This window comes from Platalea leucorodia, assembly GCF_965183815.1.
Source record: "Platalea leucorodia genome assembly, chromosome: 11".
NCBI classification, from domain to species: domain Eukaryota; kingdom Metazoa; phylum Chordata; class Aves; order Pelecaniformes; family Threskiornithidae; genus Platalea; species Platalea leucorodia.
Genome location: NC_138833.1, coordinates 18,072,169 through 18,096,426, shown reverse-complemented (window position 1 = coordinate 18,096,426; position 24,258 = coordinate 18,072,169). Strand labels below are relative to the sequence as shown.

The following is a 24,258-nucleotide window of genomic DNA, read 5'->3' as shown; positions in this document are numbered from 1 at the left end:
TGCTGTTGTAGCACTCAGAGTTTGCAGGGAGACTCCCTAATGGTTATTAAAACAAGAATAGTGGTTCACTAAATTACTGGGAAGCTGCTCTGCAGCCAAGAGATGAGAAGGAACCGCGTCTCCCGCTCTCCTCTTTGCTGCAAAGACCTCCTTGGTCTTGATCACAAGCCCCGCGTGGGCTCCAGAGCTGCAAAAGGAGAACCAAAATGAAGCTGGCTGCCAGGAGGGGGATGCTGGGCACCCCGCTACGACGCTGCTGGTACCTGGCAGCGCACGTGCTTCGCAGCGAAAAGGGTGAATGAATTCCCGTCTCCCCAAAGGGGAGGCGAAAGCACTGCCAGCCCGGCGGGAGAGCTGGACCTGTCCCCGCCGTGCCGGGGGCCGCAGGTGAGGGCAGCAGCGGGGGCAGCAGTTTGGAGAGGAGGCTGTAGCCCCCTGCAAAGCTGCACTGGGAGCTCCCTGCCAATAAATTCCGGCGCGTACAATGGGAGGGAGCATTTAAATAGTCTGCCTTAGTTAATGGCAGCTTCAATGGGTCCCACGGGTTTGCACAGGAAGATTTCTCATCTGCCTGATTTTTTACTGCATAAGCGCATTGCTCTCGTCAAATTTGAGCCGCCCTGACAAAGGTCTTTTCAGTGGAGGCTGAAGGCCTAGCGAATGCCTTCTGCAGCAGCCCAGCCACCGAGGGGCAGAGGAGGGGACCGGCTCTGCAGAGCGCGGAGGTGAACCCCAGCTGCCCACGGCACAGGGAGGTGGCACCGGCCGCTCTCCGGGGAGCGGGGCTCGAACCGGCGACCTCGCCTCTGCGGAGCCGCGGCCCTCGCTCCCGCGCCACAGCGGCAGGATGGCGCCGCCCCGCTGCCGTGAGGGGGCCGCGCCGCTAGGGGGCGCCGTGGCCGGCGGCGCGGCCCCGTGACCCGTCGGCGCGGCCCGGCCGCTCCCCCTGCGCCGCCTCCCCGCTCCGGCCGGGCCGAGCCCAGCCCCGCCGAGCCGCTCCGCCGCGGCGGCCCCGCCACGATGTGGCTGGGGCCCGAGGAGGTGCTGCTGGCCGGCGCCCTGTGGGTCACGGAGCGGGCCAACCCCTTCTTCTTGCTCCAGCGCCGGCGGGGACACGGCAAAGGGGGCGGCCTCACGGGTGAGGCGCGGCGGGGCTGAGGGGAGGCTCCGGCCCGGCCCGGCCGCCTCGGGGCCGGGGCTGCGCGGGCAGCGGGGGGGACTCCTGCCCCGCTGCCGTGTCCCCGCAGGGCCCGGGCCGGGCCGGGCCGGGGGGGGCGGGGGGCTGAGGGGCCGCCCCAGGACCGCATCGCGGGTCCCGTCAGGGCGGGGCGGGAGCTGCCCGCCTCGGTACGGCGGCGGCTGCGGGGGTCGGGGAGGGGGGGTGCCGGCCCCGCCGGCTGGGGTGAGCCCGTCCCGCCTTTCCCCTGGCTGTGTGTGACCCCCGGTCTGCGCCTGGCGCTGCGGGGCCTGCGGGCGGGCCCGCCCCGGCGCTGCTGCTGCCCAGGGGCAGGGAACGCTGACGGGGGGCTGGGGTGATCTTCCCTTGTCAAAAATGGCTTCTTTGTCACACTCGTCTTGCCTTGAATTGTTGAGGTGTTTTCTTTGTATCTTTTGTTTTGGTGTGGTTTTTCAAGATTTAGAGGATGGAAGTCAGACGTAGTTTTTCATTAATATCTGTATGAAAATTGTGCTTGGGCGGGGGTGAGGTTGTGTGGGTGCAGCCCGATGAGAACCGCCCCCGGGTGCTATGCCCGATAGCCATGCTTGGTGACAGAAGCTGTTAAAATAACATAACTGTGACCGAGGCACAACGTTAACAACAACAACAAATCCCTTCACTTTTAAAACCCTCCATTTACGTGCCAAATGCTTACACAGTTATGTGAATAACAAAAACGTGCTTTTTACATTTGTCAATTATGCACAGCCAGTTTCATGTATTAGCCCTGTTAACCAAATGCACTAACTACAGAAGTGACGCAGCTGATAAACATCCTTAGCATAGTTCATCTTTTCACAATGTTCAAAATTATTTCGAATTACTCTCTTTTATGCAACATGACTTACTTGTGTAATTTTGCATGTAGGCATAGAATTATATTCTGGAATTTCCCAGGTTTTTACAAGAAGAAATGATACCTGATGCTATTCTGGAACCATTTAAACTGATCTATTCTTAAATGGTTGAAGCTTTGAGCCAGTTTACTTCTTGAGCTACTTCAGCTCAATGAGAAAGTCTTCTTCAGAGCTCCGTGTTAAAAGCCACGTGTCCTTCTTAAGGAGCTGTACAACTGCACGTTGATGTTTTAGCGTTAGAATGTAGATATTCAGCCAAGCTGGAAAGGTGTTCAAGTTGCTGTTGTACTCAAGTTCTTAAACATGTCATGTTACTGGTCCATATGTCAATATTTGACACATTCGATATTGTTATAGGAAGTATTCAAAATGACTTTTTAATCCGTATTCTGCCTAAAACTGTACACAAGAAACCTGGAGCCGAACCTGAGACCCTGCTGTGCTGGATACATACATATTTGTTTTAAGGATTACCAGATGAGCTTGCTATGGATGGTGTTTCTCTTGAAGTATGATCAGTGGTGTGTTCCTAATCTATTACTTGCTTTTGGATAGCCAAGAGAGATAAAGGGGAGGAAGTAGCGTGTTTCATGATAATGAATGAGATATGGATGAGTACAGCTTGCTCAGACGTACCCAAACCATAGGGAGGAGAGCAGGGAATTGCGCCAGGGCCTCCCAAATAGCGATCCAGAGGAGTGACCATGCTCCCTCTCCAAGTTCTAATGTTAGAAAACTTTTAATCATGAGGATGTTGCAAAATTAATTTGCATTAAAGATGCTCATGGTACATTATCTAGAATAACAAAGCAAAGTATCATCTTAGATATTTGATTTATCTAGTAAATAGACTTAATTAAAATAAATGGATTTGCTTTACAAGGTCTGGTGGTTGTCAGCATTTATTCTGGAAGTGCCTGCTTTTTTATTTAACATCATATAAAAATATTGTAACTTCTATATTATCAAATTTCGACTCTCTGCATTCTTTCTTTGTTTAATCAAAGTGCTTCTAGAAACATCACTGAAACCTGTGAATACCAGTTTTTCTAGAGCCATTTGATTCCATTTTGGATGAGTTATCTTACCTGCTGCTTGCACAGGTAATGCTGAAAGATACAGCATTGAAAACTCTTCTGTGTTTTAGTTTAGTAGGCTTAAAAATCACTATTAGCAACAGAAGCCCCACAGAGGAAAACACGTTTCACTTTTATTAGAAAACTCTCCTAGGAAGGCGGAGGATTATAATGAGGTTTAGTAGACATTTAATTGCCATCTAAACTTCACCCATTACCAGTGGGGTTGGCTGTAGTTGGTTTATAGGTAATTTGCTTGCAGTGACTGGATGTGTGTCTTCATTTTCTCGACCAAATGCCGTTGCTCTTGCATCGCAGCGTACGTGATATGAACATCAACGTTTTTCTGTAGTATTGATCCTGTATTTTTACTTAACCCAATTCTTTGTTTTGGTATTACATTGTTATAATTTCTCTCTCTTCGCCTCCTAGGTCTTCTTGTGGGAACATTAGACGTGGTTTTGGATTCCAGTGCCAGAGTCGCCCCATACCGTATTCTGCACCAGACTCAGGACTCTCAAGTGTATTGGGCAGTGGCGTGCGGTATGTATTGATGTGACTCTTGTCAGGGGCTGGATTTGTGTTAATCTCTTGTCTTTTTGGTTCAGATGATCAGTTATCCCTGATAGAAGTATTCTGTGACTGCTCAGGAAACTTTCTAGAGCTTCTGGTGGGGTAGTGGAAGATGCCAGAAATGACAAAACTTCTCAGTGTTGTTTAAATTGTAGCTTAGGAACTTAAGGCTCTGTAAATGCTTCCATTTCTGCAGATGTTATGAAATTTCTTTCTTCCAAGGTGTATCTGTTTGCAAGGTCATAGTGAGATTGTTCAGAGAATAAAAGCGTGATGATAAGATTGCTGTGGGACGATGAGTGTTGTGCCAAAACCTGCTTACCAGGAACATGGTACAAGATGGAACCATGTAAGGTCATTCAAGGGGCCAAATGCTCTTTGGGGAATCTCTTTACTGTCTAGGTCCAATTTATTTTTTTCTATTTCTGGCCTGTAATAGATACATAGATGTACTATCACTGTAAAATATATTGCAATGATATTTTTTAAAAACATCAAGAATCCTTGGCCTCTTTTACTTGAGAAAAGTAACTGCTGTATTAGAATATCCTTCAAGTATCTGGTGGTGAACTTTGATTAAGGCTTTAGGTCCTACTGGTTTCTAAAGAGAAAATATCTTCAGACATATTCCTTAGTCCAACTTTGTTTGTAATAAGAATCTTCACTTCTCACTTTGTGGTTGAGACGTAAAATCCGATCATGAAGTGATCATTTGCTAAGCCCACAGATGTTGATGTCTTGTTTTCCCTGTTCCCATCTTCTCCCCAGGCAACCGCAACCAACACAGTATTCTCCCTTGCAGAGCTACTTAAATTCTGCAGAAGAGAGGTTTAGAAGTTGCTGTGTTTCACAGAAACTCAGTTTCCCTTTTGAGGAGGGAAGAGGCAGAGAGGAAGAAAGAGAGAAAACAAAATGGCAGGCCAGAAACTGCATAGAAAATAGCAGAATATTTACTGGCCACATATGGTGCAAATCTGAAATTTTATAGTATCTTGATGCTCAATGAGTGAGCGTGTTATTTTTGTACAATTTCAGGAGTGTTTAGTTGATATCCTCTATGTCTCAGTTACTTTTAAGTAATGCAGCATGGTAAAATGAGATGGGCTATATAACATGGAGTCTGATAAACTATTATGCTGGATTAAATACATTGTCTTCATCCAAGGTATTTTTTTAATCATAGCTGGTTCTCATTTTACTGTCTAAGTTAGAGTACTGGCATTCACTTAAAGTTATAAAATGTATATGGATCCCTAGTTGAAAAATGCATATATTTTATTTACAATTTATCATGTGTAAATACTACCGGGCAGCATTCTGGTCATGAACGCAGCTTTGGCCTTTCAGCACTTTGTTCTTACAACTCTCTTTGTAGGAACTGCAGAATTTTACTCCTTCACGTATGTCATTGTAATGTTCTTAGAGAGATGTCAATTATTGAGGCCTGGCTTATTTTAGCAATTTGTCTGCTGTCACTTGGTGAGAGATGCACCTCACAAAACAAAAGAGAACGCTGACTTTATTCCCCTGCCATTGTTGCTGGACCTGTGGGGGTTTTTTCCGCAACAAAAGCATCCTATAATTGATAATTCTGTGCCCTTAAAATAAGCCATTTCATATTACTCAAAATAATTTATGCTTTAAAAACATTGTCAGGTGGCTAGGATAAATGTCAAGTAAACTTATACACAGAGGCAAAAGAAAAAATATTTGTTGTCTAATCCATTGGGCTGTACACACAAACTCAAATTCATGGCCCTGCAGTCCTTTGAGACAAGACAGCTTGCTTGCTTCTAGTTTTTGGTTTCAGGTCCTGGAGGTACTTTTGCTTATGAAACCACAGATTAGCTGGCATTGGGTTTTGTGGTTAGGTATCCAACTACAAATACGTGAAGACTATTTCATTGCTGAAGCTGCCTCTTAAAAAAGAAAGACAGGTAGAGCAGTAGCTTTAGGGAACTGCTGGTGGTGTCTGCTGCTTTCTTCTTTTCGTCATTAACCGCACGGAGGGGTCTAATGTACTCACAGAGAAATTGAGTAGTGGGAGTCCTGCTGTTAACATTTTTTAGATATCCCACTGCTTTTGTAGGAAACTTCAGAAGATAAATTTACTGGAATTTGGCAAAGAGAAACTTAAAAATGTTTGATTTGCATTTACACAGATGTCTTTGTGTCTGCATTTAATGATGTTTCTTATCTTGTTAAAAAAATTGAATTGCTGTTTTTATTTCTTCTGCATTTTTTTCTGCCTACAAGATAATATAGTGATAGCTGTTGATAGAGAGGAAGAAATCTTTTAGTAAACACAAATCTTTGAAATAATGGCAACTAACTAAGGCAACTTTCTATAGAAAAGTTCTTTAAATTGGTTACACAGTGAAGCTTATCCTTTGTGAGCTCTCGTGGACTGTATGGTTAAAGACAACTAACAGATACAAGTTTTGCTGAGATGTTTTTATTTAAGAAAGCAAAGAACTTTCTGACGTGAATATTTTGGTTGCTTTTTGGTTTGGTATTGTGTGCTCTTTGCTGACTATTGCCCATGGAAAATGGAACCTCTTTGTAGGTGTAAAAACTTCAGTTGTTCTGAAATTTCAAGGTTCTTCTGAAAGTTCATTATTTTTATTCTAGAATTCCAGGAATTGAAAGAGTACTTCTTGTCTGGAACATAAGTATGCTTTTTGTCTGGGAAAAAAGCTGTGTTTGGTATGCACTGGCAATTAGGATGATCTGTTGGTGGCAGCGGAGACATTTCATTAGAAACATAATGTTGGTGTACAAAAAATATCCTTGTCATGTATCCAGTTGGTGTGTTTGTTTTGTCCTGATCACTGTTTGGTAATTATTAGTTTCCTGCTGTGAACTTGGAGGAAAGAATCCCTTGTTCTAATTTCTTTTTTCTTTGCTCTTCCCATCATCTTTCACCCCTTCCATTAGGATCATCTCGTAAAGAGATCACAAAGCATTGGGAATGGCTGGAGAATAACTTACTGCAGACTCTATCCATCTTTGATAATGAAGAAGATATCACCACCTTTGTCAAGGGCAAGATCCATGTAAGTGACATGGTTCCCTGAAGGACTTCCAGATCCTGAGAAAGAAGGGGGAGGTGGTTTGAAGAATTTTTTTACCCCTGGGAGGGAGGGAGCAAGAGCTCCATTGCAAAACTTCTCTCTGCTCCCTTTTCAGACATACATACATTTGGAATTGTCATGGAATGCATACAGTATTATCAGCATCATGTTACAGTCATAACAATGGACAAGTGTATGGGGGGGGGGGGGAAGGTTGTGAGCAGTAGATCTCAAGGAACAGCCTGCTTAGGATGCTCCTACTAATTAAAATATAATACCTCTTTAAAATCCTTGCCGATTATACCTTTGATGCAGAGAGAATGTTTAACAAGGGTTCATCGAGCAACAAATATGGGAGAGAGAATTCTGGTTTGCAGGCAATGTGCTTGCCCTGCTACGGTGGTCTGAAAGGCATCTAGGTTGTACAGGAACTGCACCCCAACTTCCACTGACTTGTGAGTCAGACAGGTGTTTCTGCTTGTTGTGCAGTTAACACACTTCAGACTCCCAGCCCACAAATTCTCCAGAGTAGAAACTTATAAATACAGTTTTTTATTGAACAACAGCAGTTTGAGTCTTTTCCAGTACTCCAGTCAGATTCTTTGTATTTTCTCTGTGTGTGAGAGAGATTGTGGTCACTTGTTTTTCCTTCTGGCCGGTCAAGATATGACAGGCTGCGGAGTTGTGCCCTTCCTGGCAGATGATCTTCTTCCTGTTGAACAAGCATGTTTGCAAGTGAAAATAGACTTCAGTTCTCCTGCAGGGTGTTCAAAGTGTTACCAGGCCAGCCGTGAGAAGCTCAGTCAAACGTTAAATATCAACATTTGCTGCACGCATTCAGGAGTAGATCCCAGATCGTAGACTCCCCGACTATCTGACTGCTCTTTCTACATGTCTTTACTATTTCTCTAGCGTGACAGAAGAAATGATAACTGCTGTGTCGTGTTTCTTCTTTCTGTCTTCCGGATTGCTGCTGTGACCTTTTGCTGTACATTATGTCTGGCAGCAGGCATGTTCCCTTCCATTTCTCCTCTCTCTCCTCCCATGTCCTTTCAGGGAATCATTGCTGAAGAGAACAAGAATGAGCAGCCCCAGAGTGAAGAGGATCCAGGTAAATTCAAAGAGGCTGAACTGAAGATGCGGAAGCAGTTTGGGATGCCCGAGGTGGAGAAGTTGGTCAATTACTATTCCTGCAGCTATTGGAAGGGGCGTGTACCCAGGCAGGGCTGGCTGTATCTCACCGTCAATCACCTCTGTTTCTACTCCTTCCTGCTGGGCAAAGAGGGTGAGTTATAAGCCTGCTAGTTGTTTTTCTGCCATTTCCCATGATCTTTTTGATGCAGTGGATCTTTTGTGCGAACTTTTTTTTAAGCTGACAGTTTTTTTCCCTTTTAGGAATCCTTTGAGCTCTAGCTCAATGTGTAGATCAGTCCTTGCACTCATAGGCACTTCAGTGATGCTTAGACTGAATGCCCGAGTCATTTCTCAAAACATTTCTCAAGTTGTACAAGTACACCTGAAGTTTTACTTCAACTGGATTAGAGAACCAAGCAATATTTTTACCTTGGTGAGTTTTATTTGGAACCACCGCCAGGACTCAGTATTTACAAAGCTTGAATTCCTGAGTCCAAAGCTAATTTTGTGTAAAGAAAGAATCAAAGCTTGACTAATTGTAGTTGAAAGCATTTACTGGATGGGAGATAGTCCTTTTGGAACTGCATTATTTCTAGTCTAGTTAATCCCGAAGATTACTTCCCAGTATTTTTGGAGAACCCAGTTAAAGTATGGAGGAGAGAATTGTCCATGTGTAAGAGGAGAAAAATGCTGCTACATTGAGAGCTTACTTGATGCTTGAGTTTAATTTCTGTCTGTTTGTTGTTTTGCTTCAAATTGTAATAGTAGGGTTTTTTAAACTTTTTTTTCCCAGTGACACTGGTGATCCAGTGGGTGGATGTAACCCAGCTAGAAAAAAATGCTACACTGCTGTTCCCTGAGTGCATTAAAGTAAGCACAAGGGACAGTGAACTTTATTTTTCCATGTTTCTCAACATCAACGAGACGTTCAAGCTGATGGAGCAGTTGGCTAACATTGCTATGCGGCAGCTATTGGATAATGAGAGCTTCCTACAGGACAAGTCCCTCCCAAAGCCCAGGAAGCCTCTTAAGAACATCTCTGCATTAAAAAGGTATATGTTTCCAGCAGCGAGAAGAGAAGACAGATAACAGGGGATTGTAATAATATATCTGCATTACTGTGTAGCTCCCAGGTGCCACTGGGGTTTTCTCGCTCTAGGAGCTGCATCACTTATTTCAGTCATTAACCCTCTCCCTATTCCTTCTTTTTCCATCCCAAATTGGTACCAAATTCACACACACCCTCATGTCTTTCTCATGCATGACTAGGCACTGTCAGAAGGAATTTTCAACTAGAAACTGTTGAAAATCCAGCTTAAAAAAAAAAAAGTGTGAAAGAAGAAAATTACAACAGCCCCTTTGTCCGAAGTTGAAGATTTATAAAAAGTAATATACATTAGTATTGTAATAAATCCTCCCGCTGGGGACTGTTCTCTGCAGTTTCGGAATCTGATGTAACGTTTAAGTTTCGCAGATGCACTTGCATATTTTATCTTGTATTGCAGGACATACCTTGTCAGTGAAGCATGTCTGAAGGCTGAAAGAGGAGTCAGATAAGGGGTGGCATCTCAGTTAGAGAAGTGAATGCTAAGAATACACAGCACAGTCTGAAGGTTGTGATTGGAATGAACACTTAACATTAGTGTTTGAGTGGGTTTTTCAAGTGAGAAAAAACCTCTGTGGACTACTCTTTACTTTTCCCCAGAGACCTGGATGCTCGAGCCAAAAATGAGTGCTACCGTGCCACTTTCCGGTTGCCCAAGGATGAATGCCTGGATGGACATACAGACTGTACTTTGTGGACACCATTCAACAAGATGCATATTCCTGGTCAGATGTTTGTTTCCAACAATTACATCTGTTTTGCCAGCAAGGCAGAGGAGGCCTGTCATCTCATCATTCCTCTCAGGGAGGTGGGGATTTCTTACCTATTAAGACTACAGGCCTTTCTTGTCTTTTGTGTGCTTTTAGCTTTTGTGTGGTGCTTTATAGATAATGGAGAATCTGCTAGATCCAAACGGCCCTTGTCTTTGTCTTCTAGGTGACAATAGTTGAGAAAGCAGATAGTTCCAGCGTCTTGCCCAGCCCTCTGTCCATCAGCACTAAAAGTAAAATGACCTTCTTCTTTGCCAATCTGAAAGACCGAGATTTCTTGGTACAGAGAATCTCTGACTTCTTGCAGAGAACTCCATCCAAGAAACCATGCAGCAGCGACAGGGAATGGAAGTGGAATTTGGCTGATCCTGGTTGTGAGGTACTAAGGAAATAGCTGGGAGGAGCATTTACACTCTTCAGAGTAATGCTCCTTACAGTGTGTTAACAGTGCTCATTACCAGCAAATGATATCTGTTTGTTAGACAATTAGCAGAGGAGGGAGGCTGCCTGAGCTCAGATCCTTTATGTTCTGTTCTTCAGGAGGTTCCAGAGTTGCCTTCCAGCAGCCCGCTTGCAGTTAGCCCCATGTCTGCTCTCAGCAATCGACCTGTCAACTTCTGTGCCGGGGAAGTGCCAACAGCCTCGCAGGGACTACTCAAACTCTTCAGAAGAAATTCCGAGGAACTCTTGGGACCCAAAGGGGTAAATAATGTTTTAACTTAAAACAATTAACTCTAAATATTTTGCAGTAGGTTGCAGATTTCCTGTCCTGCTCTAAGATTCTGAAAATGCATTTTATCCCTGGTCAGTCCTGCAGTATCACTGCTGTGTCTGTCACAATGATAGTGCTGCATAGATGTAACCTGACAGTCAGCTTACTTTATCAGTACTGAGATACCTGAGATACTTGACTAGAGGCTGAGAAATTAGTGTTACTGTGCTTCTGGGATGTAAATTCATGTCTGTGAAGCACTACTTTCTTCAGATCAAGAAAGCAGAGAACTGGTATCTCTTGCTTGCTAGTTAATCGTCTTAGACTATGGTTCTGCCTGCGTTTATGTAGAGATTTGCAACGTGTAATGCCACTGCACAGCACATGTTAGTGTTTTAAAGACTTGACTTTAAGCAAGGTCAGAACTGATTCAGAACAGTGTAGATTAGCATACACCCTTTTATTCAGCAGGAAGAAGAAAGGCTTTAAATGTCACAATGCATTTCTCTTGCGAAGTGTAGGCTTGAGTATATCCAGAAATCACCTGTTCTACAAACATAAAAATGCATTAATGTCCTAAAATGGCCATATTTGTCCCTGTGAAGGCAAAGGAGAAGATGAAGGAAGAGTCTTGGAACATTCATTTCTTTGAATATGGGCGAGGGATGTGTATGTATCGCACTGCCAAGACTAGGGAGCTGGTGCAAAAAGGAATCCCAGAGAATCTTCGTGGAGAGCTGTGGCTCCTTTTCTCAGGTAGGACGTTGTGCTGGGTACTTTGACAGCTAGCAGGAAGTAGCTTTCTGCACATCTCAAAGGAAAAGGTATAAATCTTAGCTCATTTCACAAGAAATTAATCACAACTCCACTTGAATGATACGTCATGGTGTTTTTGCGAAAAAGGCAGTGATCGCATTGCTGAGATGACTTTCTTTACGAATGTAGTAGCTCTTTGGCCTCCTTTGTCTGCATTTCAGTGTTGGGACCTAGACTCGAACATGATGATTTAACAATGAGTTTGTTACTATACTTTCCTATCTATTTGTTGTTGATGAGTTCATGTAGTGCTTCCTGGCTGCCTCTTCTCTGAAACTGTGGGCATAAAATCTGTATTCCAAAGCTCAAGAGGTGAAGCAGTATTTGTTTGTCGTTACAGGGGCTTGGAATGAGATGGTGACTCATCCTGATTACTATGCAGATCTTGTGGAAAAGTCGATGGGAAAGTACAATCTTGCTACAGAGGAAATTGAGCGAGATCTGCACCGTTCTATGCCAGAACATCCTGCCTTCCAGAATGAGTTAGGAATTGCTGCCCTCCGGAGAGTCTTAACAGCTTATGCATTCAGAAATCCAACAATTGGGTACTGTCAGGTAAGACAGGAGTGTTAGACTGTTAGTCCTACACGGTGACCATGATTGACTTGGACTTTTTCTGCAGTTTTTTGTTCAGTTTCAAACTTTTCCTTCATGCTGTCCATGTGGTGGTGTGAGAGTAAGAAAGAAGTGGTAATGTTGCAAGATCTCTTAAGTGTCCTTTGGATACAGCATTTAAATAGACTTTGCACATTTCTGTTCGGTGCAAGGACAGAGTCTTTTACTAGTTTTCCTGCTAGAGCTTTCCCTAGTTCAGCAAAAACATCTTCTGATTTTGTTAAAAAGAGCAATAAATCAAATAAGTGATGACGCACATGGGCAGTAGATTGAAAACAAAGCCAGTTGCTGGTTTGTGAAACAACTCAGTGGAAATTCAGATTCATTTTGTGTATTGCTTTGGTATTAGAGCTTTCCATTATGTTGTTCTGTTATGACCAAATTGTTACAAAGCTTTTTATGAAAACTTTGAAAATTATACTTAGTCACTTAATGAAAGTGCTTGACAAAAAGTAGTTATATTATCTGCTGCCTCACAAACAGAGGAACTGAAACAGGAAGGTAAATTGACTCAAGGTCATCTATTGACTCAGATGCCAGTAAAAGCTGGAAATAGATGTGACTCAGTGACAGTTTTGCTGTATTCATACTTCTTAAGTTCAGCTGGTCTGTAATGACAGACTTTCATAAAGATCTTCATGTTTCTCTCCTATATCTGCGTATTTAACTCTGCCGGCTCGTAGGCCATGAACATTGTTACGTCGGTACTGTTGCTATACTGCAATGAGGAAGAGGCTTTCTGGCTCCTAGTGGCTTTATGTGAGCGGATGTTGCCAGATTACTACAACACAAGAGTAGTGGGTGAGTCTTTGTCAAATTCATGCTGGAGCCTGGATTTTGAGCTGCAGTTGCACCAGCATCTATCAGGAACGTTTTGTTGTTCAGAATGAATTAAATGTGATGCATTTTAAAGATGATGAAGCACAACCCTGTTCCCTTTAAAGTTGCAGGTGTGTGATGGAGACGTAGGAAGAGACACTACAGGCTACCAAGGTAGTAGTACTACCTTGTAGTAACAAGGAAGATGAAGTCACTAAAAATTGGTAGCAGGAGGGACCATTAGCAGTAAGGAGGCATATCTAGAAGAAAATTATTGGGTTATTTTTTACCCATCTGAATGATGTATTAAATCTTTGGAATAGGCTCCCAGGAAAGGTTAGTGAAAGCACCGCTTCATGGGCTTTTAAAATTCACCTATATAAAAGAAAATAGTTTGATGTAAATACCATAATATCAGTATTCCCCCACCCCTCCCTTCAGGGGAAATGCATAGATCAATGAGAGATTCTGCTTCTGCATGCTCTGCAATGTAGGAATACTCTCTATGTAAATATGTTGGTTTTATTCAGGACAGGGAACAAATCTAAATAAATGCGTTAATTTTAGTTCTGACGCTAAGAGGCTTATATGAAATTAAAGTGAATTTACACTATTTTGTTTAATAATTGATGAGCTTGCATATAGTACCATGATACCACCAGGGTATGGTACTGTGATACCACCAATTTGAGTTTACCATTGGTTTTGGTTTGTTTTCCCAGGTGCGTTGGTGGACCAAGGCATCTTTGAAGAACTTACACGAGAGTATCTTCCACAGCTGTCAGAGAAGATGCAGGACCTGGGAGTGATTTCCACCATATCCCTTTCCTGGTTTCTCACTCTCTTTCTCAGTGTCATGCCCTTTGAGAGTGCCGTGGTCATTGTCGACTGTTTTTTCTATGAGGGAATCAAGTTTATCCTGCAGGTGTCATTGGCCATACTTGATGCCAACATGGAGAAGTTGTTACAGTGCTGTGATGAAGGCGAAGCCATGACTATTCTGGGCAGGTACCATTCATTGTTCTTATTTATAACTGAATAGTAACGGTACAACAGCTGAAATTAATTTTTGGCTCAAGCATGGAAGAATCCCGTATTTCTGGAATTGTTTGCTTTGCAGCGTAAGGCATTCCTGCTTTTCAGTTTGAATTTGAACTCCAAAGGGTTGTTTACCTGAAATTTACAGAAGAATTCTGATCTACTATGAAGAACAGATCCTGGCAGGAATCGCATTCGAGAAACATAAAACTTTATCAGGCAGATATCTCCCAAGTCTAGTAAATGTAAGATTTTCCTGTTTGAAATGTGAATCTTTTCTATGTGGAGCAAGATCTTCAGCTTACTACTTGAAGCTTAAAAAGAGTAGATACCCCAAAAATAGGGTGAAAATCAACTTTACTTCAGATACATTGAGGCTAGCATTGCAAGTTAGCTGGGAAAAATTAAATTTTCCTACATGTTTAGATTAATGACACGAAGAAGTTGAGAATGATGCGTTTAGGATATTACTTCTTTTCCTGGACACTAATCCTGGAGTCTTGCGTCTGTTCTGTTTTTTCCCCACAGATATTTGGACAACGTAGTTAACAGACAGAGCGTCTCTCCCCCTATTCCCCACTTGCACGCCTTATTGACGAGTGGAGATGACCCGCCACTTGAAATTGACATCTTCGAACTCATCAAAACATCCTATGAGGTAAAGTTCTGGCTTAGTTTTTGCCCAAGACATTTTCCTCTACTGACATCCAGTTTTATACTTTGTGCAGCCTGAAGTTGAACGGTGTTCATAGCTTGAGGTGCTCAAGGAGTGCAGGCCCAAGCCATTAATCTTCCTGTTTGGGATGAGAAGAGCCTAACACTGTTGGCTATTATGGATTGCAAAGAGCCTCCCCATCACCAGTGGAGACTAAAATGAAGACTGCAAATAAGTAAAAATTGCAGACCAGAGATTTCTTCCTGCTTTGCCAAAAAAGTCTCCATTCTTACTTGTATGTGAGGATTGCCAGTGCTAGGGAGTTGGAGAGGGAAAATCAGGGTAAAAATTGTGAGGCATAATGCAGAAACATGGAAGCATCCCAGTTCATGTGCTCAGGAATCCTGTTCTGGCATCCACATTATAGTCACAGGAAGGTGACCCAAGAGTGGTGCCAATGCTGTTGAAATACTTCTGCACTGGTGGAGGTGTACCTCATTATTCATACTGAGAACGAACTTGTAAGAAATTTGTATCTGAATGATGGAAAGAACACCGGCAAGAGAACTGGTGTTTGACAGTTCTTCCCTGCTACACTGTGGTAAATGTGGATTCATTTCCCTTTTTACCTCCTATTCTTCATCCTGTCCCCTTCCAGCTGCTAACAGTCAGGCAGCTATCATTTTGCTGGGTATTCTGTTTGTTTCTTCAAATCCGCCATCTCTATCTGTTCCTGGTTTCTTTTATAAAAGGGTGTCACCAAATTCATCTTACTTGCCTGACCTAGTCAGTAGAAACGCCTGTTAACTTTCGTGTTTCTAACTGAATCTCATATGGGTCCTATTAAAAAACAGGGCTGGAAGGAATGCCAACCCGTCTATTCTCTTATCTATCTCTGCTGCAGTACAGGATCTGTATTTCTGTCAGTCCTGACAGGTGCTTTTTCAGCTGTTCTGTAGAAACCTCTGGTGTTGGATTTCTCATGAATTCTGAATGACTTTTCTTGCAGGACAGGGGTGAATAGGGAATAGAGCTCAAGTTTTTTTCTCATTTTTGCTGCTGGTAAAAGTCTTCTAGGGGTTTTAGGTCATCTCTGAGGGGATAGTACACGTGTTAAAGAACATGTAATTGAACAGGAATTGTTCTTTCTTTAGGAGATGATGTTGACCTGGTCTGCTTCCTTTCTTGTAGAAATTTAGCAATTTGAAGGCAGATGACATTGAACAAATGCGTTTTAAACAAAGGCTGAAAGTGATCCAGTCTCTGGAGGATACAGCCAAGAAGAGCGTGGTATGTGAATCCCAAATTGAATGAGCTACCAAATGGCATATTAAGGGAATGTGTTTTGCTGTAAGCATCTAGAAAGTTTGCCCTGTAGCAGACCCAGTTTTAAGTGACTTAAAGAATTTAAGTTAATGTGAAAAAAAATGGATTTACTAGCTGGAATAATGGATTTTCAGTTTTCTTCTTCACATGGTTCTAGTTAATCTAATAAAATGGATTGAAGTGCTAGGGCATGATCGAATGAGATATTTGGCGTGGAGGGAGATAAAAACCACTTGTAGGTCTTGTAGAAGTCTCCACTGCCTAGCACTATCTGTTTTACTACTTGCCTGGAATCTTTGAGAAAAGCTAGCTAGCAGATAATTATTTTCCTGCCATTTAGAGAGTTAGCACGTTAGGGAATTTTACAGAAGGGTTCATGGCCAAAGGGGACTATCCATATCTATTGCAATTATCTCCCACGTCCTAGGTGGAGAACCTCATCCACGTGTTTCTTTCACTGTTGTTTTTCAATGCATCTGAGTCAAACATCTGGAGATAAAAACAAGACAGAGGGGCAGCACAGTCTGCAGAGTCAGGTCTGCACAAACAGGAAATAAGCGCGGTGATTTTTGCTAGCCGCTCAAAATGTCAGCAGTTTCTGCTTGACCAGAAACTGTCTTCCTGACCTGTAATCCATACCAATGGGAGGTATTGGAATGGTTACGTTTTCCCTCCTGTCCTGTGTTGTATCTCCTTGCACTTGTTCTCTTCTATGTTACATAGATTTTTCAGGTGAGTCATATATTTAATTTTTCTAGCTTTGAAATAAATTGTTCGCTCTATTTTCTCCCTAACTATAGGTCCGAGCTGTGTCTAGTGACATTGGTTTCTCTATTGAAGAACTAGAAGAGCTGTATGTAGTGTTCAAGGTAAGAAGCCAGAGAGAGGAAGAATGTCTTCTGACACAGAGAGAACAAATACCAAATAAGTTGAAAGGGAAGCAATGACTTTGCTTTGATTCTTAATCCAGCCTATCAGAAACAGATGTTGCATTCTGTTATACGTGGTTATACATGGTGCCAGTGAGACTGGCCCTGTTACTAGGCAATTGATTTTTTTTTTCTTTTTTTTTTTTTTCCCCAAAGATGGCCAAAACATGTTCACAGTATTTGAATGATACTTATTCAGAAAGAGGTCGTGCAGTCAATGGAAAGGAATGTCACATAGCACTTGGAACAGGGAGCTAGGGTTGACTGTACCTCCATTTTTATTCTCAAGTGTGCCGTTGACTTGCTCTGTAATTGTGACAAAATTACTGAAGTGCTTGGCCTCTCTTTGTCAATGTATGTATTTTTAAGAGTGATATTACCTAACTGCATTTACCAAAGTCATTGCAAACTCAGTTGCACTGTGCTGTAGACTCAGAAAGAGGCTTAGTTCTAAAGCCTGCGTGTTCCCTTTGCAGTAAAGCCTGAATGTCATTTAGTTCAAACCTGAAATCATGTTTTTTGTATTTTTCACTTAAAATTGTTCCTTGTGCTTTTTGTGAAATCCCTGTCTCTTCCTTCCTTCCCTATTATTTTGTAGTGAAGTAACAGTAGGAATAATGGGGGAGATAAACAGCGTGTCCTGAAATGTCTCTTCTCTGCCTACTCAATGCTATTCTTGAGCTATAACAAAGTCTCCATTCCTGTGGATTGTTGTAGTGTAGTATAACCTGACCTATTAATCCTTTCCCTCCAAAGGCAAAGTACCTGATGAGCTGTTACTGGGGAAATAATCGTGCTGCAGCTGCCCGCCGAGATCAGAGTTTACCCTACCTGGAGCAGTATCGCATAGACATGGAGCAGTTCAAAGAGCTGTTCATCAGTTTGACCCCCTGGTCCTGTGGCGCACATACGCCTGTGCTAGCAGGGCGTTTGTTCCGGCTTCTGGATGAGAACAGGGATTCTCTCATTAACTTCAAGGAGTTTGTGACAGGGATGAGTAAGTGGTGTTTGTGGAGATGATGGAATATTGCAGAAATTGTTTCTGTCCTTTTCCGAGCAGAGAACTAAAAGGAGATAGTGATGTTTGCACTATCATGAGGGGAGGGTGACAGCCTTACAGGAAGCCTCAGACAGAACAAAAGATGCCTTTTTGCTGCTAGGCAGTCTCCTGTTTTGGGGAGCGATAGGTGGCAAACCAACACGATGCAGCTTTGCTGTGGATTTCTTTACTGCTTCTGCACAGGGCTTTGTGCAGTTAGCGCTTCCTCATTGCATGTGAACTCATTCTGTTTCAAGCCTGTGAGCAGAGGGTGATTCTTTATCCTAAGTGCTATTTTTCTTCACTGTTTTTTTTTTCCTTCGCAGGTGGGTTGTACCATGGTGACCTCACTGAAAAACTCAAAGTACTTTACAAACTGCATCTGCCTCCTGGTGAGTGATTGCTTTCATATATTGCTACTATTGAGCACGGTCTGTTCTGACATGCAATTGAAAAGGGATGCCTCATGAATTTTGCTAATGATGTGGGTGATACTGCTGTTCAGTTAGTTTAGAGATCTTAATGTTTTCTTCTCTGTAAATACAGCTCTGAATCCAGAGGAGACAGAGTCTGCTTTGGAGGCCACAAGTTACTTCACGGAGGATGTTACAACAGAAGGTAATACAACACTGCTGCCTTTACCTCTCTAGTTTAGGCAGGAGTTGCAGCACAAATCCATGTGCTATGAATAGGGATTTTTTGCAAAGCATGGTCTCATGGTGGCAGTATGTTAAGATTGCCAGCGTGTTTGAGTTCGCTGTCTTTGTTGCATGATGGGAAAGAAGTTTGGAGCTTAAACTGCTCAGTGCCCATTCCATGCAGGACCCCTCTGAAGCACAGTTGCAGACTGCTGAGGAGGAGCAGTGTGCTTTTATCAGCCCCTGTCTCCCACCATGATTTAGGTTTTTCATGCAAGTCTCATTGTCTCTCTTCTTGTTTTTGTTTCCTTCTCTGTGTCTGTCTGTGTCTGGCCTTTTCTTCTGTTTTCTCTGGGATATTGTCCCCTCAACCCCTTTTTCTGCTGCTCAAGTATCTCCTTTTGTCTCAGAGCTGGATTTCTGCCTGCACTGTGAGTCTCAAGGTCAGTCCATGGATTATGTGCATGCATTGAGCATGGCTGTAATGCTGATGTGATCTGCCAGCACCAACGTGCTATTTTAAATACTCTGAAGTTGTTGCTGCTGCTCCTCTCTCATGACACTCCCACTATGAATAAAGTGCTATATGTAATTAGACACCTTTCAGTATATTCTACCTATTGTGTTTCAACCTTGGTCAAAACAGGTTTTGTCCGGCTTCTTTCAGTGGAGTTTATCTTTCATATCTGTGTTTCACCCTTTCTTTTAAGAGTTCTGCCCTCTACCTCAGCTCTTCAACCCACTTTTCCAGTGTGGCTTTTTATCCAGTTCATCCCATCACCCCCTTGCTTCCATCCTGTTCCGTTCACTCCTCCAAACACGATGCAGGAGTGTGAGATCTAACTTCTATTAAATATATTATTGTATGATTTTAATTCATATGAGTTTTCTTATGTTCTTTGTGTGTTGTATGCTGAAAATCAGCTATTAATCATTCTTTTATAATTCCATAATTTTTTAGAAACCCAAGAAGATAAAGGAAGGAGAGATGAGAACGGTCCAGAAAAAGGTAATTTCATCATAAATAGACCACATTCTAGCCTTGTCTTTCTCATATTACATTCATTGTCCTTTGCTGTATCAAGGAGACCTTTCACAGTGTCCCTTGTGGACAGAGGTAAAGTGGAATGTGAGCCTGGAAATAAATCTCTCTTATGCCTTACTGCTCTCACTCTTTTACATACTAAGATCGTAGCATTTGTAAATCATGTTTGGGAAGTTGTCAGCTCATAGAGTTCATTTATGAGAAGTCGAGCTGCTGCAGCAGTGTTAAAATTTTTGCTCCTCTGAGCTGGATCAGATAAACCAGCAGCAGACAATGCAGCCTTCCTGGTAGATGCTTTCCTGAACTGGCAATAAAACCAGCTTCCAGCATGGTTTTTGTTGGCACAGCGTTCACTTTTTAAGTCTGAAACCATTAACCACCTGACAGTAGTGGCTTGGTTTTGTCTTGCAGAAGAGAAGGGTACCAGTCCACAGGACTATAGATACTACCTAAGAATGTGGGCCAAGGAAAAAGAGTCCAAGAAAGAAACTATTAAAGATCTCCCCAAAATGAGCCAGGTAAGAAGTGAATGTGAAGGTTTCCAGTTAGATGACTGACAGCTTAGTGGAGAATTCAGCAGTATATGCAGCCATTTTGCCAGCATACTCAGTCCTTGCCTGTAGATTGCCCTGCCGTTCTGGTCTGGTGAGCTTTAGAAGCCTCTAATTCCACACATTTGTGTTGAATTTGTCAGTGGACATGGACAAACTGCTGTGTTTCCACCAGTCAAATGTGTTTGATTCTCTCTGCCTCCGAGACCAATTTTTCCTATAGGAACTGCAATCTGTGTTTTCCCTCCAGAGCAGTATGTTTCAAATATGCCATCAGTCATATAAACTTGCTTGGCTTTTTTGGTTTTGCATTGCCTCGAGTTACAGCTGCTTGGCGGAGAGCAAAGCATGTGGTTGCAGGAAAGAGTCTGATGACTGGTGTGATCTTTTCTGTCTCTAATTTCCTTTATGGGTGCTACTTAAACCAGTTTGGAAATGCTTAAAAGCTGACTGCAAAAGAGCAGCAGGACAGAAGTAAAACTTTTAAGTTTTCTCAGATGTGAATACGTGAGTACTCTGTTCATCGGTCAGCAAAAAATCCCCACCAGTATTAAATTGCTGGCTGTGTATCAATTTAGCCACTACAGCAGAGAGAGAGTTTGCCTGTATTGGACTGTTCTGAATCAGTACAATACGTTGCCAGTTACTTGGTGGGGAGGCAGATAAACAAGGAGCCAGTCAAGACGGTGCCTGTTGCTTCATCTCAAGGAGTGTCTGGCCAACGCTCTTAGTCATATGGTTTTGTTTCAGGTAGTCCTGTGGGGAGCAGGGAGTTGGACTTGATGATCCTTACGGGTCCCTTCCCACTTGAGATATTTTATGATTCTATGATCTGCACTGTCAACTTTTTTCAGCCTGAATTGTGATTTTTTTGGTCTTTGTCTTTTAAAGGAACAATTCATAGAGTTATGCAAGACCCTTTACAACATGTTCAGTGAGGACCCAGTGGAGCAAGAGCTGTACCACGCAATTGCCACTGTAGCCAGTCTCCTTCTGCGAATTGGGGAGGTTGGGAAAAAATTCTCCAACAGGCCCATGAGGAAGTCTGAGGACTGCAAAGCAAACAATACCCAAGATCCTGTGAGTGAAGAGGAGTCACCAACATCTGAACAGAGTCAGAATTTGGCAGTGGAGCAGCAACCCCAAGCTGACCACGAGGACAAAACCTGTGGAGATGCTCAGCCTGAAAAAACACAGCAGGAGAACCAGACTCTAGGAGATGGGTCAGGGGAAGGACAAGGCTCTCCTTTACAGCTGCTATCAGATGATGAAACCAAAGATGATATGTCCATGTCTTCCTACTCCATGGTCAGCACAGGCTCCCTGCAGTGTGAAGACATTGCAGATGACACGGTCCTGGTTGGTTGTGAAGGCAGTAGTTCAGCTGCCAGGTATGGTAGTACCATTGATACTGACTGGTCTATCTCCTTTGAGCAAATTTTAGCTTCCATGCTGACGGAAACAGCCCTTGTAAACTACTTTGAGAAGAAGGTCAACATTCTGCAAAAGATCAAAGATCAGAAGAAGGTAGAGAGGCAGTTCAGTTCATCCAGCGACTATGAACTTTCCTCCGTTTCAGGGTGAACTCAAGAAAGCAGGAATTGTCTTTGGGAGATGAAACAGGGAGAAAACGTGGCGGATGGCAGGATGGTTTGGTATTTTGTGTTTGGGGTATTTTTTTGTTTAATCAGAGACCAGTAACTACACCGTTACAATAGATTCCAATCAATAAGGGGCTTCTGACAGTGACTGTTTCGTGTAGGTGCTGCTTTGGCTACCCTGGCTGACAGAATTAGATTTACATTCTCAAGAGCCATTAGAACCTAATAGCCCCTGACATAGAATTACCACCATAAATTATGCATGTCTGCCTTTTGCTATCTTTTATTTTAATGACGTTTTATTTCAGACAGTAACTGCTCCTTGCCTGCCCTTGTTTGCCGTAGGTTCCTGGGTAACTTGCACAGCAGATGCAGCCTGGCTTGAAACTATGTTCACCTCTGGCTGCCAATCTGAGAGCTAATGCAGTGTAGTCAAGTGCTATAGGACCCTGACCTATAAATAGTCTTTAGGTTCCTCAGTGCTGTTCTGTGACTCAGCAGCTATAATGCAAATGTGCCCTGCTGCTCCCAGCACCCTAAGGTCTAAACACAGACATTTCTCAGATCTGCAGGTTTATTTCAGATGTGATTTGGCATTTTCATAGTGTATGACCACCTTTTTTTTCTCCTTCAGCATTCAGGAGTTTTCAGACAAACCTGGTTTTCTAGCATTTGCTTTTCTAATCCTTTGAAAGTCGTCGGTTTTAGTTGGTCTGGGAAGCCACAAGCTCCTTGACTTCAGTGCAGAAGTAATACTAAGTCAATCAACGGGCTCACGATGGTTATAATGAGGGAACGTGTTCCTAAATTAGAAGTCAGTGAATCAGCCTCGGTGTTACAGGGCAGTGGCACACAGGTCTGCTGGACTTGCCCTGCTGATCCAGAAAACATTCATTGTTTCTTGCTGATTCTCCGTTTTTACTAGCTAGTGATGGGTCCGTTTTTTAGGAGGACCCGTAAGAATACTCTGATCAGTCAGCCCTCTCGAACGCTTGGGGCAGGAAGATGTGCGGGAGTGTCGTGCCACCTGCAGCCGCTCAGTGCGTCCTTTCTGAACATCTCCTGTACAAAGAGTCTAGCAATGGGTGTGCTTTTAGAAACTACTACGCATCAAAGGGCATTTATACCTAAAGAGGAAGAATTCAAAGCAGTGTGGCCCTCTGCCATCAGCCCATTATGGGAAACCTCAATAGACTACATCTCTTTCCAGTTAGAGACGAAATAACTGGGAGACTGAGTGACTGCTCTTTTAAATCAATTAAGACCAGAAGAAACTAAGAGTTAGCCTTCTGGTAGTAGGGCGCGCGCGCTCCGAGGAAGGAGAATCAATGCTGTTCCTACAGATAAATTCATCTCGGTACCCGGGCATCTGCCTTGCAGGGCCGGAGCGAGAGATGCTGCTGCTCGGCGAGAGCAGACCCTGCACTGAAGGCAAGGTTTGCTACAGCTTTTGGCTGGCATTTGGGATATAAAGGACGGGAAGGACACGTACGGTGGGATGTTCCCATTTAACACTACTTGGTGTGCTACTCAGTGTTAATTCCTCCTTGTGACATTCTCTGTATGTATTCACAGCTGGTATATATTTCTCTGCCTCCTCTGTCCCGTATCACTGGAGAGCAGCCATTAGTAAAACTGCTTTTACTAATTATTCAGTAATTTATTGTAATTTTTTAAAAGTACAAATAATACATGTGATTTTACACTGTCTGTCTGTCTTACCTGTCGTACTCAATAAACGAACCAGAATCCTATAGGCAACCTTGGCTGCCTTTTATTTCTCTGAGCTCATGGAATATTGCTTGTTCGTTGTCTGTGGTGGTTAGAGCAGACTTAGTGTGACGGGGGTCTAACTTTTTCTTTCCTTTTTCTTTCCTTCCTTTTTCTTTCTTTTTTTGGTTTTCTTTCGGTTTTCTTTCTTTTTTTCTTTTGGTTTTCTTTCTTTTTTTCTTTCGGTTTTCTTTTTTTCTTGTGGTTTTCTTTCGGTTTTCTTTTTTTCTTTTGGTTTTCTTTCAGGTTTCTTTTTCTTCCTCTATCTCTCCTCTATCTCTCCTCTATCTCTCCTCTATCTCTCCTCTATCTCTCCTCTATCTCTCTTCCCTATCTTTCCTCTATCTCTTTTCCCCTTCTCTTTTCCCCTTCTCTTTTCCCCTTCTCTTTTCCCCTTCTCTTTTCCCCTTCTCTTTTCCCCTTCTCTTTTCCCCTTCTCTTTTCCCCTTCTCTTTTCCCCTTCTCTTTTCCCCTTCTCTTTTTTCTCCTCCTTCTTTCAATTCCCTCCTTCCTTCTTTTTTAAATCATTATTCCCTGCATTGACCTTCTCCCCGGCAGGGACTGGCGCAGGTTCGGGTAGGTGCAGACGCGCTCCTCCATCACGCAGTGCAAACCGGCCCCGTCCCCCCGGCAGAAGGCGGCTGTTGCTGGTACGGGCACGCATCTCTTGTATCGACTGCGAGGCGCTGCACGAAGCCTTCCCGTCTGAAGGGGAGTTAATTGATTTAACAGGCCAGTTAATTGATTTTTGGGGGCGAGGCTGCTGGTGCGGGCCTGTGCCCGGGCCGGGGCGGCTTGCGCTCGGCGGACTCGGGGGCAGAGCGGGAGACTCGCTGGTAGCGGGGGTGTCACGTGGCCGGAAGGCGCGCGTTGCCATGGGGAGGGCGGGCGGGCGG

The 24,258-nt window shown here is 43.3% G+C and overlaps 1 protein-coding gene across 6 annotated transcripts; it reads left to right on the top strand.

The window, feature by feature from the left end:
- The first annotated feature begins 961 nt into the window (after positions 1 to 961).
- Positions 962 to 24,240, top strand: TBC1D9B (TBC1 domain family member 9B). Of its 6 annotated transcripts, none has more exons than XM_082324254.1 (22): positions 962 to 1,138; positions 3,585 to 3,695; positions 6,663 to 6,781; positions 7,856 to 8,084; positions 8,727 to 8,985; positions 9,639 to 9,846; positions 9,975 to 10,187; positions 10,349 to 10,510; positions 11,126 to 11,276; positions 11,677 to 11,891; positions 12,635 to 12,752; positions 13,493 to 13,778; positions 14,337 to 14,466; positions 15,655 to 15,753; positions 16,590 to 16,658; positions 17,475 to 17,715; positions 18,084 to 18,149; positions 18,304 to 18,375; positions 19,357 to 19,404; positions 19,852 to 19,958; positions 20,883 to 21,382; positions 23,921 to 24,240. In XM_082324254.1, the coding sequence occupies exons 1-22, from the start codon at positions 1,021 to 1,023 to the stop codon at positions 23,940 to 23,942; spliced, it is 3,543 nt and encodes a 1,180-aa protein (XP_082180380.1). In that variant the 5' UTR covers positions 962 to 1,020; the 3' UTR covers positions 23,943 to 24,240. The 6 variants fall into 6 exon arrangements, with proteins under 6 accessions (XP_082180380.1, XP_082180376.1, XP_082180378.1 ...); XM_082324250.1 differs by lacking the exon at positions 23,921 to 24,240 and adding an exon at positions 23,609 to 23,907; XM_082324252.1 differs by lacking the exon at positions 23,921 to 24,240 and adding an exon at positions 21,571 to 23,528.
- Positions 24,241 to 24,258: the final 18 nt, after the last annotated feature.

Excerpts from the sequence above, each read along its gene's own strand:
- TBC1D9B (XM_082324250.1), top strand. The coding sequence starts at position 1,021 with ATGTGGCTGGGGCCCGAGGAGGTGCTGCTGGCCGGCGCCCTGTGGGTC. Across the intron at positions 11,892-12,634 it reads CAACAATTGGGTACTGTCAG|GCCATGAACATTGTTACGTC; the intron begins GTAAGACAGGAG and ends GCCGGCTCGTAG. Across the intron at positions 19,959-20,882 it reads ATCTCCCCAAAATGAGCCAG|GAACAATTCATAGAGTTATG; the intron begins GTAAGAAGTGAA and ends TGTCTTTTAAAG.